Source organism: Mesoplodon bidens (genome assembly GCF_964165515.1).
Source record: "Mesoplodon bidens genome assembly, chromosome: 7".
NCBI lineage: Eukaryota > Metazoa > Chordata > Mammalia > Artiodactyla > Ziphiidae > Mesoplodon > Mesoplodon bidens.
Window position 1 is genome coordinate 46,496,719 of NC_138164.1, and position 17,976 is coordinate 46,514,694.

A 17,976-nucleotide genomic window follows, 5' to 3' on the forward strand; every position below is an offset into this window, starting at 1 on the left:
AGCCAAAGGGTTTGTGTGACCTTCCTAAAACCACTCCTAGATCTAAAACCCGGTCTAATATGCTTAAAAATAAAACTGAAAGAATTTAACACTTAACACTTCAGATGCTATCTTCCCCATCTTTTAACAATCAAATGTCTTCAACTGCTCTCCAGTCTAGGCCGAAGATTCATTTGTATATGGCTAATTTGTTACCTAGGAAGAAACAGCTTGGAGCTCCCCCCAACTTCACCCCATCCTGGGAATCTTAACCACCCAACCCAAATCCTTGAGTCTTGAGTGTAGCTGTCTGAAATATGAGGCTGAAAAGGATTTTGAGGCTGTCTGGGCTCAACAGGAAAGATGCCATGATTGATGAAGTCTGCCATGGGCTGAGATGGGGAAAGTTGTGGCACAAATAGCACATATATGCCATTTCTGGTGAAGTTATGACATTAGCTTTCATTCCCAAAGGAATGATTTAAAATATAACTTAAAAATATTTACTTCTTCAGGTACAAATTATAATTTCAGAGAAGTTGGCATATCTAGGTGTCATAAGAATTAAATTTGAGCAAACAAGTGAAGCTTTATTGTAACATTTCTTATTCACTGAAACAGTGATTTAAAAATCAAAAATACAAGTAAAAAAAAAAAGAGTGAAATTTTAATTTCTCTGAAGTCGACTACCTGAATTTTGAATAGCGAGATCTTCCCTTTTAGTTTCCTTACAGGCTACTCCACCCCAAAAATGGAAAGGAAAAGGGTCAGTGTGAACACATTTATTCAATAGTTCTGTACTGAGCCAAGGAGTCTAGGGATTACCCGAAGACAAACAAATGTCTGCCAGTAGTGATTTCTGCTTTCAGAAAGCTTCCAGTCTAGTGAGCAAGATGAGTGTGTGTGTGTGTGTGTGTGTGTATACACAAATTAGAATGTGTAAAGTCCCAAAAGGGAGACAAAAAACAGTTCTGAATTAGGACTCAGAGGCAATTAACTTCTTCACGTGAGAGGCTTTGTCAAATATTTGTCACAGATATCTTAGGGCAATAAAAAAATTCAGTTATAATTAACTGAACAAACAAAATGCAAATCACTAAATGCATAGTCCTTAGGTGTTCCGTTTGATGCATTTTGGCAACTGTATACACCCGTGTACGATTACCCAAAACAAGACAGAGAACATTTCCATCACCCCCCAAGTTCTCTCACATCCCCTTCTAGTCAATTCTCTACCTCCCACCCTCGAGCAACTGTTTCCTGATTTCTATCACCACAGCTTAGTTTTTATCTGTACTAGGATTTCATATAAATGGAATTCAGGCACTATGTATGCTTTTGTCTCTGGGTTTTTGCTTAACATGTTTTTGGAAATTCACCACATTATTACATGTATCGGTAGTTTCTTTTTTATACAGAAGTTAGTTATGAATTGGGTCTTGAATGAGGGTTTTGACAGAGAAAAGGCAATAAGCATTATAGGCAAAGATAATGGCTTGGGGCAAAGGCTCCAGACTCTCTGCAAATGGTTAGTAGTCCACTGTGGATGTAGCACAAAGTTCATGATGGGGATCAGTGGGATATGAAGTTGGACAGTTAAGATGGAGGCAGATAGTGGAGAATACCCCCCCTATGTGGCAGACAACAGAAAACATCTAAAGATTTGAATAAGGGAGTGATTCGTATTTTAGGAAATTAATCTGAGGCAATATGAGAGACTGAAGAGAGGACCAGAAAGGGTCTGAACCAGGCTGGTGGCAGTGAGAATGGAGAGGAAGAGACAAGCAGGAGTACTGAGGAAGCAAGATGAATAGACACTGTGCTGAAGGAGGTATCACAGCTGCTTGCTCATACCCCACTTTTAAGCCTAACTCACATGAGTACAGTGATGCCACTCACAGAAACAGTAACAAGGAAAAACAAGTTTGAAAGTGAAGGCAAGGAATTCAGCTCTGAAAATGAGTGTGAGGTGCTGTTGAGTCATGCAGGTAGAAATAGTCTGTATTATGTGGGCATTTATAAATGTTGGGACAGAGCCTAGTAAGTTCAGTTAACAAAAAGGGATTTAAAAAATGCCACAATCTCACAACTTTAACATCAATTTTCTTAATTTTATATTGTGCTTATCTGTACCCACCTTACAAATGTAATCATGAAGTACAGCCAATTATCTTGTTTATTTGTCATTGAAAACATTTTCCCATGCTACTTTACTATCTCCACAGTTTTAATATCCATACATTATATATGGTAAAGGGTCAAAATTCTTAATATAGAATACCATCTTTTAACTGATTTCCTTATTTGATGTCCTCCAAAGATTTTGATTAGAGGATTACTGTCGCTTAAAAAGTTTGAAAACCACTGTTTTAAAGGACTATTTTTTTTTTTTGGCTGCGCCGCAGCTTGTGGGATTTAAGTTTCCCGACCAGGGATTGAACCTGGGCTCTCGGCAATGAACATGCGCAGTCCTAAGCACTGTACTGTCAGGGAATTCCTTAAGTGACTATTTAATGACATGAAAAGATAAACTGTTAGGTGATCAAAGCAAGCAAAAAAAGCATGTAGTTTGATTCCATATTCTTAAATTTTAAAAAACCTTCTAAAATTTATTGAATGCTTGTAATATGTGCCAGGCATTGGGCTAAGTTCTTTACAGGCATTAGCTCATTCAGTCCCCAGTTAACAATCCTGAGGTAGGTTCTATTATTAGTTCTATTCTGCAGATAAAGGAAACTGGGTCTGAGAGATCAAGATGCTTTCCCAAAGCATCAAGAAGTAGAACTGGGTTTGAATCTGGGTCAGTCTGACCTTAGAGTTTCATTATACTATTTTGCAAATATATATGACTAGAGAGACATACACCCAATTTAACAGTGGTTACCTATGGTGATAGGACTACAGATGATTTGGATGTTCTTTTTGTTTTCTGGACTATCTGCAATAAATATGTATTTTGTAATGAGAAAAGCAGTTACTAAAAATGTCTTTCCAGGAGTTTATTCTCTATCAAACCACATCTATAAGGTAACATGGGAAGGTGTTAGGGTTGGTAAGAATTAAAACTGTTATTTTCAATTTCTGTAATAAGTATTATTTTTATTTAGTATTAAAACTTTAATTTATAATAATTTTTATAACATCTATGGAACCATTAAATATTTTAATATTAATTTTATAATATTCATTATAATAAACATGTAACTATTAAAAACATTAAAAAACCTGTCTATACTATGTAAAATTAAACTGCATACCTATGAGCCACATTTTATGAAACATGAATTAAAATCTGAGAAAGATAGGAGAGGTGTGTGTGTGGAGGGGGATAAGTAGATAATTACAGGATAATTTTAAATACGTCCATATATGGAGGAAACACAAGGTTACAGCTGACAGAGCAAGTCACCAATTAACTGGGCTTACGGGCACAAATAAAAAGTGTTAACTTTGGAAAAGAACAAAAAAACCTTTCTGAGATGGGAAGGTAAGGAAGAAAGATGAATGAAGACAGAGAAACTGTAAAGTGGAGAATAAATTAGATTAATAGAACTGTTAGAGTTGGCTACTTTAAATCAATTGGGGAAAAACATAGCCTCTTATGCATACCATGTAAAACCATTCATATTAAAATCTATTTAGAGGGAGCTTTAAAAATAAATCAGAGATAAGTTATTGAACACTGGGAATAACTAGTGAATTGTCTCACAGCTAACCTGCTTGGCAAATTTCCCTGGTCATCTGTAGCACCTCTGTTAATTGTACAAGGACCAGTTTTAGGAAGTTTGATAGAACCAGTAGGACCATCCTACAATGGCTTCTATGATTTCTAGATTTTTCTTGAAGGTGGCTCCTTGGGTGGCAAAAACTTCTTTCTAGTAGAACTCTGTAAGAGCCACAGAATATTTTATGCAAAACATCGGTGCAGTTATATTTAAACAAAGCAGCTTGATGAAGATCTAGCTTTACTTAAAAGATTATTTACTTTATGAAATAATCTGCCACAAGACTTCTTTAAACAGCAAAATCCTCCAGTAAAGGCATTTATTCATTTGCAGTTAAATATTTACTTGCTTGAGGCTAAAGGCACATGCATGCCTTGTGCGGAGCCTCTGCACATTCTCCTCCCTTTCCATCAACTAGCTTTTACTCATTTTCTGTGTACTCTAAGTTTCAAAGTTACTAGTATTCTCCCCTTTACAACACTTATCACTGCTGCAACTAATTTTTTTTTTTTTTTTTTTGCATTATGTGGGCCTCTCTCCGTTGTGGCCTCTCCCGTTGCGGAGCACAGGCTCCGGACACGCAGGCTCAGCAGCCATGGCTCACCGGTCCAGCCGCTCCGCGGCATGTGGGACCCCCCCGGATCAGGGCACGAACCCGTGTCCCCTGCATCGGCAGGCGGATCCTCCACCACTGCGCCACGAGGGAAGCCCTGCAATTAATTTTTTTAAATTAATTTATTTATTTTTGGCTGCGCTGGGTCTTCGTTGCCACGCACAGGCTTTCTCTAGTTTCCACGAGCAGGGGCTCCTCTTCGTTGCGGTGCACAGCCTTCTCATTGCAGTGGCTTCTCTTCCTGTTGAGCACGGGCTCTAGGCACATGGGCTTCAGAAGTTGTGGCTCATGGGCTCTAGAGTGCAGGCTCAGTAGTTGTGGTGCACAGGCTTAGTTGCTCCGTGGCATGTGGGATCTTCCTGGACCAGGGCTCGAACCCGTGTCCCCTGCATTGGCAGGCGGATTCCCAACCACTGCGCTACCAGGGAAGTCCCTGCAATTAATTTTTTTGTTTGTTTGTTACGCGGGCCTCTCACTGTTGTGGCCTCTCCCCTTGCGGAGCACAGGCTCCAGACGCACAGGCTCAGTGGCCATGGCTCACGGGCCCAGCCGCTCCGCGGCATGTGGGATCTTCCCGGACCAGGGCACGAACTCGTGTTCCCTGCATCGGCAGGCGGACTCTCAACCACTGCGCCACCAGGGAAGCCCAAATTTTTAAAGAAATTCTTTTAATGCCTTTCTCCCCGAAAGACTGCAAGCTTCATAAAGAAGGGCAGAGGCTGCATGTGTTGTGTTCATGGCAATACAGAGCTCAGCAGCATATTTTAGTCCATAGGAATAGTCCAATAAATACCTATGACATCAAGTTAAGATCTCTGTTGTTAAAAGAATACAGTCTTGGTTAAGACATAACAAGAAACCATTGTACATACATCCTCGGCTAAACTCCAGGAAGCGCTAAAGCTCTCAACTCACAGATCACAGTACCATTCCTCACAGATTCCAATAACTGGCTTATAAGTAAACAGGGATAGGAAGAATTTGAAACTATTCAGGAGAAATCTTTAAATTTCCATTTCCTACATCTCATGTCTCTGCATTTCCATTACCTACATCTCCTTCTCCAATGTGCAGAGATAAATGGGGCAGACGAAAAAAAGGCAACAAGTGAAATATAAACTCCTTATCACTCTCTAAAAGGAGGATTGTTATTAGAGAAAGCGCTTCTGTGTCTGCCAGCATACAAAATGGAGACTGGAATGCTGCTTGCCATCGGGCAATCCTAAAAAATGCTAACAATTCAGCACTACAGGGAATAAGACCTTGGAAGTATGTAAAAAGTGACCAAAATGTACTGTTTTAAGGATAGATACACACATAAAGAAGATATTAAAGGGAATAACTAAGGTAGCAATTTTAAGACTGAGCACTTTTTCATTTTACAGCAGTGATGGGAGAGGCAGGAGGAGGAAAATGTGACAGAGACGCAAGATAGAGGGAAGAGTATGCTCATATTCACCAATAAATACTGCATGCTGACAAAGACTACGATACCAAAACTGAGAGAGGAGCAATCAGTTGGTAATCATAAATGGAGCAAGGAGGGACTATTAGATGGATGCCTGACACTGTCACATTGCAGGCAGGAAAGAGAGAAAGGAGGAAGGGACAAAGACATTTCTTTTTTTTTTTTTAATTAAAAAAAAATTTTTTTTTGGCCGTGCCATATGGCATGTGGGATCTTAGTTCCCTGAACAGGGATTGAACCCATGCCCCCTACAGTGGAAGCAGGGAGTCTTAATCACTGGACAACCAAGCAAGTCCCCAAAGACACTTCTAGTAGCAGCATCCATGAAGTAAAAATAGTGGTCAAAATGCTAGGAAAGCTCAAGGTACACCTGACAACATTCTGATGGTAAGGGAAAAACCAGCAGCACAGAAAAGCAGGGCTAAAAGGTGTAAAGACAGCCCAGCAGGGATAAGATATAAGCCTTGAGAGCAGTTCGTACAGGAAGCAGCCACAACTGACTGAAGCTGATCGTTGGGTGCATTCTTTTTAACCGATTCCTCTTTTTGCACCAACCTTCCTAGTATTTTTAAAGAGCTCTCTCTGCATTTGTGTGGATTTTTTTTAACATTAGCACTACTATATGTATTTAATATCACCTAGGAGAGACTCAAAGCTCATCAGTCTGATGCACTGCCAAGTGTTAGATGAATTAGAGTAGCAGAACAGGTTTAATGCCTCCAAATTCTCTCCCTTCTTTCCAAATAACAGATTTTGGTTTGCTAAAAGGTACAAAGTTCTTTCCAGAGTCTAGATCTTTTGCAAGCCATAAGCCTGATACTAGAGGTTACCTTCCCCTCTGTTGTGACCTCTCCATCTCATTTGTTCTAGTTTTGATTTTTTAAAATCGATCTTAGGGTTGGCAACTTTGGCTTAGTTACCAAAGCCCAGTTCATGATATTCACACTGTGCTCCAAGAGGGGAGGCTGAGCGCTCCCAAACTCAATTCCACCATGGCATGCTGCTTTCTATGTTGGGGTTTCTGGTAAGAATTCAACGGGAAAAATTGTTTCACTCCTTTATGCAATCAGTACTCACCGCAAGGTATATTTTAAACCACTTAGTTTTTGTATGTTTTTAAAATGGGGTCTTCTGATGGGCAAAAGGTTGTTTTTATCTCTCTCCTCCCGCCCCCCTTTTTACAGACCCTAAAGCGGCCATTTAAGAGTCAACTGAATACTCTTCCTTAGACAATGTAGTCTCTGAGAACACTGGGGAATTTCTAAAATAATTATTTATTTCCATGTGTTGGTGCTTAAAGATGATCAAATTGGGCACAGACCAAAATGTGATGTGTGTGTAGGGGGTTGGTCTGGCACACGTGTTAAGAAGCTTTTAAGAGTGGTAAGTTTGACAGGTAAAGCAAAAGGTGTGTGGACACTAGGATAAAAGCTTTTCCCTTACAGAAACCGAAAGACTCAACAGCACATTTTCTAACGGGAAGGGCTCCTCAGCCCCTGAGAGGCCTCCGCGTCCTTCATCCTCATGAGCCAAGTCTGATCCCGGCTTTGAATAAATCTTCGAGTCCCTGCTTTCAGTGGAGAGGTAAGGCTTCCTACAGACAAGTAGATTAGGGGTCGCCTCTTCCTCGCTTCAGAATAATAAAGGGCTACGAGACCGCAGGCTTGGGAGTTGTGGCAACGGCGACAGGGACACAGGAAAAAGGGGCAGATTACGCGCCGTCCTGCGGCCCCCAGGCCTGTCAGCTCTTCACCCGCCCGCCCACCCCCATTCTTCGGTCTAAACTTACCAGGTGGGAGCTACGGCCTTGGGCAAGGAGTAAGTTACTGAGTTAGGTCGAGTCCAGTTCCGCTGCGCTTCTTAGAGACGCTGCCGGGAAGAGGCTGAAACCCAGCAGCCGCCGCCGTCGCCACCGCCTCTGTTACCAGGGGGTCTCGCCTCCATCGCTGGCTGCGAGAACTCTGAAGGCACGTGACCGGAAGTACCAAGGCGGGCCTACGGGGCACGTGACCCCAGAGCGCGGCCGCCATGACACCTTCCGCTAGTTCCCTCCCTTCCCCGCCGGTGCCCGCCTGTTTCATTTCCTCTCGCCGGCTTTAAGCGGTGAAGGTCCCGGGATCCTGCCTGGCTCACCCCTTTGGCCTAGAGCTCCTCCGCTCCCGATCGGCGCTGCGTCTTCGGCCGGCAGCGGCCCGCTTACTGCAGGCCACAGAGAGCGTAATCGCGAGCGCGGCCCGAGGGGGAGGGACCACGCGCCAACAGGGGCGTGACCTGTCACGTGACGAGGAAGTACAGTTAACAGCTTTGTCCCAGCGTCCCCGGCGCTCTGGGATGACGTAAGCCAGGGAGGGGTGGAGCAGGAGGGGAGCCTGAAGCTCAGGTGCGGCTCTTAGTGCGCGGTGAGTGTTAACGGCACCCAGCCGGGAGAGAGGGTGTGACCCGTTGGAATTTGGGGGCTACCGACCTGGAGATGTTGGAGAGGGGCTGAGACCTACAGGCTGTGAGCCTGGCTTTGAAAACTTGATTACCGAGGCACCTTTCAAGAGATCTGAGTATAGTATTAAAGTTACTGCTGTTAAAAAGTTAGGAGTTCCGCTAGTCAGGGAGCTTGTGGTCAGGAACTGTCTGCAGTGGGGTGTGCAAGGCATGCTGAGTGCATGAATGAGTGAGTCGCCATTTCTTGGTCTGAGGTGGAGAGTTGTTCTATGTTACTTGGGTTTAAAGATCCCCGTTACGGGAATGAGGGAATCTCATACTTCCCCTCCGCATAATATCTTTAATTTTTGCTTCCTTTCTTTTCTCTTTTGCCTCCTCTTCCGTCCACGCCCCTAGTGGGGAAGAAAGAAAGCTGTGATTTGCATTGGGTGTTTGCGCAGCAAACACGAGTCCATTAAAATGAATAAAAATTAGTACTAGGACGAAGAGAAAAGCCTTTTCTTGATCCTACTGCTCCTTTAGTTACCATCAAGCAGTGTGGGGAAATGGAAAGGTAATTAGATTTGGACTCAGGATTAGTGGATTCTAGTCTCAGCTCTACTTGTGAGCTCTGTGACCTTGGGCAAGCCAACACTTCAAAAACTTCTTTCATTGACTTTGGTAAGCATTTATGACCACCTTCTATTTGCTTAGTTTTTTGTTAGGCTAACAGTGTGACAGACTTAACAGAAGTAATAGTTAAACTCGGTTCTGCAGGAAGATAGTGTTTTGTTAGATGGAGGAAGATTCAAGGAAGAGCATATATTAAACCATAGAGGCACAGAAAGTTTATGGAATGAAAGGTTTGTACAGAGCTTTTTGTTGTTAAACACGTACTTAACAAAATCTTGAATGTATATGTGTATGATGAAATCACTGTGCTGTACACTTGTAACTAACACAACATTGTAAATTAACTATACTTCAATAAGAAATCTTGTTCAAGAAAATTTAAAACATAGACCAAAGTAGACAGGATAATATAACGAACCCTCATGTACACCTAACCAAACTTTAACAGTTATCAGCATTATGCTGTTCTTGTTTGAACAGTTTTAAATTTTCTAGGTACTTTTTATATCCATTATCACATTTGATTAATGGCAGCTTTCAATTTGAGCTCGATTCTACTGTATCTAGGTACTGGCTAGGAAGATTATATTCATTTTATTTGAAAATTTCTTTGGGTTTTAGTTAACTGCTTACTCTGTTGAATCACAAGTGTGACATGGCACATTGTAAAGCAATTATACTCCAATAAAGATGTTTAAAAAAAAAGTGTGACATGGCTACTTTAAAAACATATCTGGAAAAAAAGTCTGATACTATTTTAGGATGTAACATAGAAATTCAGTGTCCAGGTCAAGGAATTTAGTGTTTCTACTCTATTCTGTGTATCCAGCTACTTAAGGAGTTTTATGTTCAGTTCTGGAGACCACATTTTTAGGCAAGCTAAAGCTCTGTGTGGAAGGCTGATCAGAACAGAGAGGAATTTGGAAATTGTCAGGTCAGGAAGAACTGGGGTTGATGAATTTTTAGAAGACCTCATAACACTTCAAATACTGAAGGACTGTTTTGAAAGGAGTGAACTTATTTCCTTAAACTGTAGAAGCCACAGTTGGAAATAAAAGCTCCAAGTCATCAGGTTTCAGCCCAATAGTAGAAAAAGTACCTTATGACAGTGAGAGCTGTGGAGGAGTGGAATGGGCAGCTTCATGAGAGGGAGCAATTCCTTTCCCTTGCTGAAAATGTTCAGGAATCCAGGGCAAGACTAATTCCTGAATTACGTGGATGTGTGCACTGAATTACCTATGAGTCTTCCACTTTGAGAATTCTGGGAAGTGGGACTTATGCTGGGCCTGAAAGGCTGGGCAGATTTTAGTAAGTAGATCTGGAGGGAAAGGAGTCATTTCAGAGAGTAACGCAAAGAAAAATATAAATTTGGAGTTGGCTTAACACTATCACTAGCAACTTCTCTTGAGAACTGACATTGTTTATGCTATTCCTTTTTCATTCTCATCTCTATTAAGTCTTTTTCAGAAAAATAGAAACTTACTAGGTTTTTTACCCTGTTAGGTCATAATTTCCAGGTCATTCTCTCTTCACTGAGATCGAGACCAAATGGTCTATCCATCTCAGAGATTGTTTTAAGATTGCAAGTGGAAGAGATAGCCGCTGTGGTCCTGATGTCATTCCTTTCTTGTACAGTGGATCTTGTACAGTGATTTTATTTTCTTTTTCTTGTATCTTCAGTCCCTTTCTTTTTCTAAAAAATTATTTATTTATTTGCCTGCTCCAGGTCTTAGTTGGGTCACACAGGATCTTAGTTGTGGCTGTGGAATCTTTAGTTGCAGCATGCGGGAATCTAGTTCCCTGATCAGGGATCAAACCTGGGCCCCCTGCCGTGGGAGCACGGAGTCTTAACCACTGGACCACCAGGAAAGTCCCTTCAGTCCCTTTCATTCTAAAGCCTTTTCTTTTAGCTGCTACCTACAAATCTGTTTACGTCTCCCCTGCTCACAAGGTCGAGAGGTTTTCTCCTTCTCCACCAGATTTCTTGAGTAATTGAAAGGCCTTGTCTTTAGTTCCTCACCACCCCTCCCACCTTTTCTCAAGTCTTTGTTTTCTAGTGTCTACCCACAGTGCTTCACAGAAATTATGTGATCTCCCAACACCAAATTCTTCAATGCCTTTCTGTTGCCTACCAAATTAAAATTTGTGCAGGTTCCTTAGTTTGAGATTCACAGTGCCTTGTACCTTGTGACTGAATTACTGTTCCAGCTTTATCTTTCATTTTTCTGTTGCTTGTGTCCTGTGTTTCAACCAAAGACTAAATTTGTATTCTCCAAATATATCCTCTGTATCTTTGCTTATTGCTGCCCTACCTGCTACCCTTTCTTTTTTCTTTGTGATAAAACCTACTCAGCTCCAGTGCTACTTCCCTTAGGAAGCTTTCTATGGTTACTTTTAACTCAGTGTGATCCCTCTGTCCTCTAAGTTCCGACATAAGACCTTGCTTACGTTTCCCTTATGGGGGTGGGGGTGGGGGTGGCGGTGGCGGTGGCGGCGTGTGTGTGTGTGTGTGTGTGTGTGTGTGTGTGTGTGTGTGTGTGATTTGTCTTTTTCTCCCTAGTTGATTATAAAATGACTGATTTCTGGAATTATTTAATTTGTCTTGTTCGCACCACTGTGCCTCATATTTTACCAGAAACTGTTGACTCAGAGAAAGACACAAGACACACAAGATGAGAGTTGTGAGTTTAAGTTTTATTCAGGGTCTTGCTGAGGACTATAGCCCGGCTAACAGCCACTCAGCCCTGAGGAAACTGCTCTGAAGAGGTAGGGGAGAAGACAGTTTATTTTATGTTATTTTATTTTATTTTAAAATTTTTATTGGAGTATAGTTGCTTTACAATATTGTGTTAGTTTCTGTTGTACAACAAAGTCAATCAGCAATGCATATACATATATCCCCTCTTTTCTGGATTTCCTTCCCATTCAGGTCGCCACAGAGCAATGAGTAGAAGTTTCCTGTGCTATACAGTAGGTTCTCATTAGTTATCTATTTTATACATACTATCAATAGTGTATATAGAGAAGAAAGTTTATATATGATTTTTGGCTAGGAAATAACTGCAGTTAAGCCTACATCTTGGTAAAAAATTACTGCTAATCACAAAGAATAGATATCTCAAGTTAATGATTTTAGTGCTTTTCTGTGTATGGGAAGGTGCAAAAATCTGGGGTGATTAAAGTTCTTCCTGAGATATACATCTACAAAGGGCCTGCTTTGTCCAAAGCAGAGGGCCTCATCCTGTTGTTAATTTCCTCTCAGAGTGCACTGGTGGTCAGCAACTGTAGTGGGTTACGATGTAACCCTTGTAGAACTGGATGGTGAGCAAAACTGTCTTAGCAATCCTGATTTTTCTGTATCTACAGTACTTAATAAAATGAATGAGTGAAAAGGATGAGAGAAGATTTTTCTTAGATTAGGAATTCTCAAATATTTGAGTATAGGAGGACTACTAAAGAATTTTGTTTTTTCAGAACACCATTCTCCTTACAGAGATAAGCTGTATTACCAGCAGAAAATAAGACTATATTACGTGTATGCAGTAAAAAGTATTGTAAGCTTAGATATGGTTTGCCCCTGGAAAGTGTGCTCCATGAACGTTAGGACTTTGTTTTGTCCTCTGTTTTATCTCTGGGACCTAGAACAATGCCTGGCACATAGTTGGTGCTAAGTATATATTTGCTGAATAAATGAGTGAGTGAATACATGTGTTTCTGAAAAAAAAATTAAAACCACAAAGTATAAATTAAAAACAATTAAGCATAAACAATTGTTTCTGAATTTTTTTGTAGTATTTTTTATTCTCAATTTGGTAGGTAACAAAGGATTGAGGAAAAGTTAAAATTAATGGATAGAATTTTCTTAAATTCTGCTTTCTTCTGGAAACTGGTATAATTTGACAAAAATGTACACTTGAGAGTTGTTGAACAGGTAAGAACTCTTGTGTTAGTTTACAAAGTCTTCACTAGGTAGTTGGCATTTGGTACCTTGTATTCTTATTCCTATTTTTTCCTATCAGGCCTCTTATTGAAGCTCTTATTCCTCTCTCTGCCTAATTCCCTATGCCTGACTTTTCACTTATTCACAGGCTGGAGAAAGCTATCCAGAGGCCCTTTCCTATTAAGCACGGTTAAAATGTGGGCTGATAACCATTGAATTTAACAAGAGACTTAAAAACAGAAGATTTACAGCTCAAAGAATTGCAGCTGGAGGTGCTATTTTACCACAGAGGAGCTTGACAAAATTTCCCCTTATATCCTGCAAGCGTCTATTCTATCTGTTCACACTGTTAGGTAAATAGAATGGGATAGGATTGTGGAGGGCCTTGAGAATCTGGATTTCATTCTCTGGGAGTTTTAGGAGTCAAGGAATAATCAGTACAAGCTGATGGTCACCTATAATGTCACCTGCAGTGTGTTTTCTTTCCATCTAGATGCCAAGGAGCTCCAGAATAGGGATCCTTGTCCCTTTCTTATGTTTCCCTGTTTTCTCCACCTGTTCATTAAATGCTTGCTGAAGGAGTGGTGAGCTTCTTAAATTATATTTTTGCAGGTTTTATTCAGGAATACCGTGCCTATCCCTCAACGTAGTTTCATCTTTCTGGGTAAATGACTTTCGTGCCAGTGATACCAGAGTCCTACAACCATGTTCTTGCAGAATTTGAGTCTCTGGATCCATTACTTTCAGCCCTGAGGCTGGACTCTGCTCGTCTAAAGGTGATTTTCTTGATCCTTTTATCAGTTTTATTTTCACGTTCATATTTTTGTGTGCTCTCAGTTACGTGCCCCCCCAACCCCCCGTTCTTTATGTTTTATAGAATCTTGGGTGTTCTTACCTGTGCTAGTAATACTTCACATAGAAGTAGTATGTTCATAGTGCTTTCTTGATTTATTTTTCAAGCAATCGTTTGAATTCTTCTTTCCCATCCTTGGAAACTATGATTTAGATTACTGAATTTTCCCACCTCTAATCTTGCTGTCGTCTCTCAGAAAGTAATGTATTCAATTGAAAATGAAATAGTATAAATGAGTATACCCCATTGCATTTTGAGCAACACGAACCATTGCTATTAAACTAAGTTCGTTCCAAAACAAGGAGTTTGATGTACCCCCTCTGTTTTAGGGAACAGAGCTAAAAATTAGCTTTACAAAATTAGCTAAAAATTAGCTCTGTGGGAAGGAGTATGTGCTTCCCTCAAACCCTGAATTCATTTGATAAACTCAGGAATAACATGGTAAAGAACAGTTTCATAACCAATTCCAAAATAATTTCATTCTTATCCTTTTGTTCCCACCCCAAAGCACCTTTCTAGCCTCTGAGCAAAGGGAGAATAGGAAGTAATAGGCAAAGTAATATGGACAACAATTAAGAGGGTTGATATCAGACGTGTTTTAGCTGCAAGTTACAGAAAACCTTCTCAATAATAGCTTAAGCAGTAAAGGTGTTTATAACCTGGTTGGAGGTTATCATTTCTGGGTTTAGTGTAGTGGCCTTTGATATTCCTTAGGACCCAGGCTCTCCATCTTTCCTGTTCTACCATCATCTGTATATTGACTGTTGGTCACAGTTGCAAGATAAGTGTCCTGGCTCCAGTCTTGATGTCTTCATTAGCATCTCAAGCAAGAAAGAGGTGGCCGAGGACAAAGGCTTTTTTTTCTTCAGCTTCAGCCATTTATCTGGGAGGGCAAAGCTTTCCGGGAAGCCCTAGTAGGGCTTAGTCTTATTAGCTGGATTTGAGTCACAGGGCTCCCCCTAGCTGCAAAAGAAACTGGGTAAGTGAAGATTTAGGTTTTCCAGCTTCTACAGTAGAAAGCAACAAGGTCGAAGAGGATTGGGAATGCCTGTTCGTTCACCAACCAGTAATTTTTGTTACAGGGTATTGGGCACAGCCTGGCCACTGCTTTCTCTGGTGGGTAAGGAGAAGAATCAGTAGGCTGAAGGTGTGGGGAGACGTAATAGTACAGTGACTTGCATTTGCGTCCTCTGCAGTGTCACTTGCTCTCAAAGCTGTGGACATTTTGTGCTGATTATACAGACTAGAAGTGATTTATGTGAGCAGATGATTGAAGTGTTTGCTTTATCCCCTAGAGACTTACTTGATCTTCCATCATTGTGATCAGTATTGGAATGACCTAGCTGAATTGCACAGAAGATGAATGGGCTAGTAACTGGCCTTTGCCAAGGGAAAATTACTCATTTATACAATTGAGCCTATTCAGCAATTCTGAGATTCAATTAAAAATTTAGAACCAAAATGTTCTTTCTTCTGTATCTATCACTATCTAGAATAAGAGCTTGAGTGCCATTATGTGGTGTCTAACTGGGCGGGTGTGGCGGGTGTGGGGAGGAACCTGACACAGATCCTCAGTATTTACTTCCAGTACATAGTTTATTTGTTAAATGACTGTGACAGTTTCACACTTGTCTGTTGCCATGTTTTTTAGTGCACGAGCATAGCTGTGTCTCGAAAATGGTTGGCTTTGGGCAGTTCAGGAGGAGGACTCAATCTCATTCAGAAAGAAGGATGGAAGCACAGGCTTTTTCTTTCGCACAGGGTAAGATTAAGGGTAGCCCTGTCATGTACCATCCAGAGTATCTTTCATAAATTTGAATTTCTCTATTATGAATGATCATTTGGACTAAAAGAAGAAGGTAAAACTTGAGATTTAAAAATAAAAAATTACCCATTTTTGAGGAGCTGCTTAATATTTTTCCTTTTATGCTCTAGGAAGGTGCAATTTCTCAGGTCGCCTGTTGTTTACATGATGATGATTATGTTGCTGTGGCTACCAGGTAAGAAAGTGTTCTAAAACTCTCTGATCTTTTCCAAATGCATTTGAAGTTGACAAATGGAGTTGTGTGTTTGTTAGGGTGACCAGCCATCCCAGTGTGCCTGGGCCTGACCCTGTTTTAGCCCTGAAAGTCCCATGTCTTAGGAAACCTCTTAGACGCAAGCAAACCAGGACGGACAGTTGGTCACCCTAGGGTCTGTGGAAAACACTAATATGAGGCAACAACATTTCTGTGACCTTAAAAGAGAAAGGTAACAGGGATAATTTAGAACATCTAAGTTCTCCTATTATATTGGATTGGTGGACTAAAGCAAGGAAATTAATACCTTGGCTTTCTACTTCCTCTTTTCTGAATAAGAATTTGCTTATATATTTAACATAGTTGATACTGTGATGCATTGAAATTGTACCTTTTTCACCATTGCCAAAAATTTGCTTTTGTGTCTCAATTCTTGCAGTCAAGGTCTTGTAGTTGTTTGGGAATTAAATCAAGAGCATCGTGGGAAACCAGAACGAATTTATGTGTCTTCAGAACACAAAGGCCGAAAAGTTACAGCTCTCTGTTGGGATTCAGCTATTCTTAGAGTTTTTATAGGTGATCATATGGGGAAAGTTTCTGCCATCAAACTCAACACTTCTAAACAAACAAAGGTGAGAACCAGTCCAGTTCTTTGTGTATGTAGGTGAGATATAAGGTGTTGTCTTACAGAATTTCAATTAAAGACACAATTTGACCTACTGTATCTCTTGGGGACTGATCTAGAGCTCAGACTATGAATTTTGAGAAGACTTGTTTGCATGTAGTACATATGGTACCCTGGTTTAGCTTGACACTGTTACAGAATGGCTTCTGTGAGCTAACTTCAGTAATTGGCAGTTGTCTATTATATTACTCCATAATTCACCTGCATGGCTCATTTAAGTAAAGCATTCTTTAATACTAGGCTGTTAAGAAAGAAAAGATGGCTGGACTTCCCTGGCGATTCAGTGGTTAAGACTGTGTGATCCCAACACAGGGAGCACAGGTTCGATCCCTGGTCGGGGAACTAAGATCCCTCATGCCACATGGCGCAGCCAAAAAAAAAAAAAGGAAAGAAAGAAAAAAGAAAAGATGCCTGTTTATTAGTTGTGTGAATAAAATAGCAAACATAGAAATGGTACCAATTGCCCTGGGTCCTATTCTCCTGGTCCCTGGTTAGAAGAAACTCATGGGTCTAGGTATATTTTCTCAGGATGGATGTAACTTGTTGTGAATGGAATCTTAAAGACACCTCCTGGATTACGCTAAGCAGTGTGGGTCCCCAGGCTTCCTGCCACAGTTGTTGGAGTAGAAAAGTTGAGTCTCAAGTTCTCCTAACAGAATGCTCCAGTCTGTCATTAAGGCAGAGCCAGCCTGCTCCTCACTGTCCCTCTCCTCCAAAGCTATGATATCAGAAATGGGGGACTTGTCTCTCATTGACTTATTTGCATGTAGGATCCTGGTAGAGAAGAAGAGATCTAACTACTATTGGCTAAGTTATTTTAATTAATACATCAGAATATTCTTGATGTATTAATTAAATATTCACGATGACCCATCAAGGTTACTACTTGATTCCTAACATATTTTTGATATACATTTGGAATTCTACACTTATTATAGCTCTAATTTGTCTTTTTTCCAAAGGGAGGAGTACTGTCTACAGGTGAAAAAATTGTCTCACATATTCTAAAACTTGCTTCATCTTTTTCTTCCCAACTTCTAAGAATAGATAATCACAAACAGAGCCTTAAGAATTCTCTTCTGCAGTTATGTAGCAGATTATTTCACAAAACTTAAATGAGCGAAACTTGATATTCTAACAGGCAAATTAATTTTGGCCCATTTAAAGTTTTTATTTTGCTGTCTAAGCTGTTTTCATGTAAAAGGTAAAGAGAAGGGGATTATGTATATACGTAAAGATAAATAAACTTTATTTCCTTGTCACATCCCCTCTAGGCGGCTGCTGCCTTTGTGATGTTTCCTGTTCAGACAATAACAACAGTTGACTCCTCTGTTGTCCAGTTAGATTATTTGGATGGAAGATTACTTATATCTTCACTTACTCGATGCTTCTTGTGTGATACTGAGAGGTATATTGACTAACCATGAATCATTGGAAATACAGAATTTTAGAACTGGAAGGGACTTAGAAGTCATCTCGCCCAAACCCCTCAATTCAGTTATACAGATATTAATAAGGAACCAGCTGTGTGCAAGCTGATGTTAGTGAGTAGAGAGGAGGTAGAGGAGAGTGACATAGTCCAGTGGGTGACTAAGACAAATATTCAGTTAACTCTACCAAGAAGCCTGGTCTAAGTGTCATGAGGGA

General features: G+C 40.5%; 2 protein-coding genes across 8 annotated transcripts in view; one reads left to right on the forward strand and one right to left on the reverse strand.

Moving 5' to 3' along the window:
- GTF2H1 (general transcription factor IIH subunit 1) overlaps positions 1-7,745 on the reverse strand; it is a 34,020-nt gene extending 26,275 nt beyond the window's left edge. Inside the window, exon 1 of the mRNA XM_081238921.1 lies at positions 7,575-7,745. The gene's annotated coding sequence lies outside the window, so the exon portion shown is untranslated. The remainder of the gene's footprint in view (positions 1-7,574) is intronic.
- HPS5 (HPS5 biogenesis of lysosomal organelles complex 2 subunit 2) overlaps positions 7,348-17,976 on the forward strand; it is a 47,787-nt gene continuing 37,158 nt past the window's right edge. The window contains exons 1-8 of one of the 7 annotated variants that reach the window (XM_081238914.1): positions 7,864-8,184; positions 11,763-11,803; positions 12,650-12,764; positions 13,386-13,549; positions 15,278-15,388; positions 15,562-15,626; positions 16,084-16,276; positions 17,604-17,737. In XM_081238914.1, coding sequence (XP_081095040.1) covers positions 13,442-13,549; positions 15,278-15,388; positions 15,562-15,626; positions 16,084-16,276; positions 17,604-17,737 — 611 coding nt within the window. In that variant the 5' untranslated portion in view covers positions 7,864-8,184; positions 11,763-11,803; positions 12,650-12,764; positions 13,386-13,441. The other 6 variants (XM_081238915.1, XM_081238916.1, XM_081238918.1 and 3 more) reach the window with 6 other exon arrangements.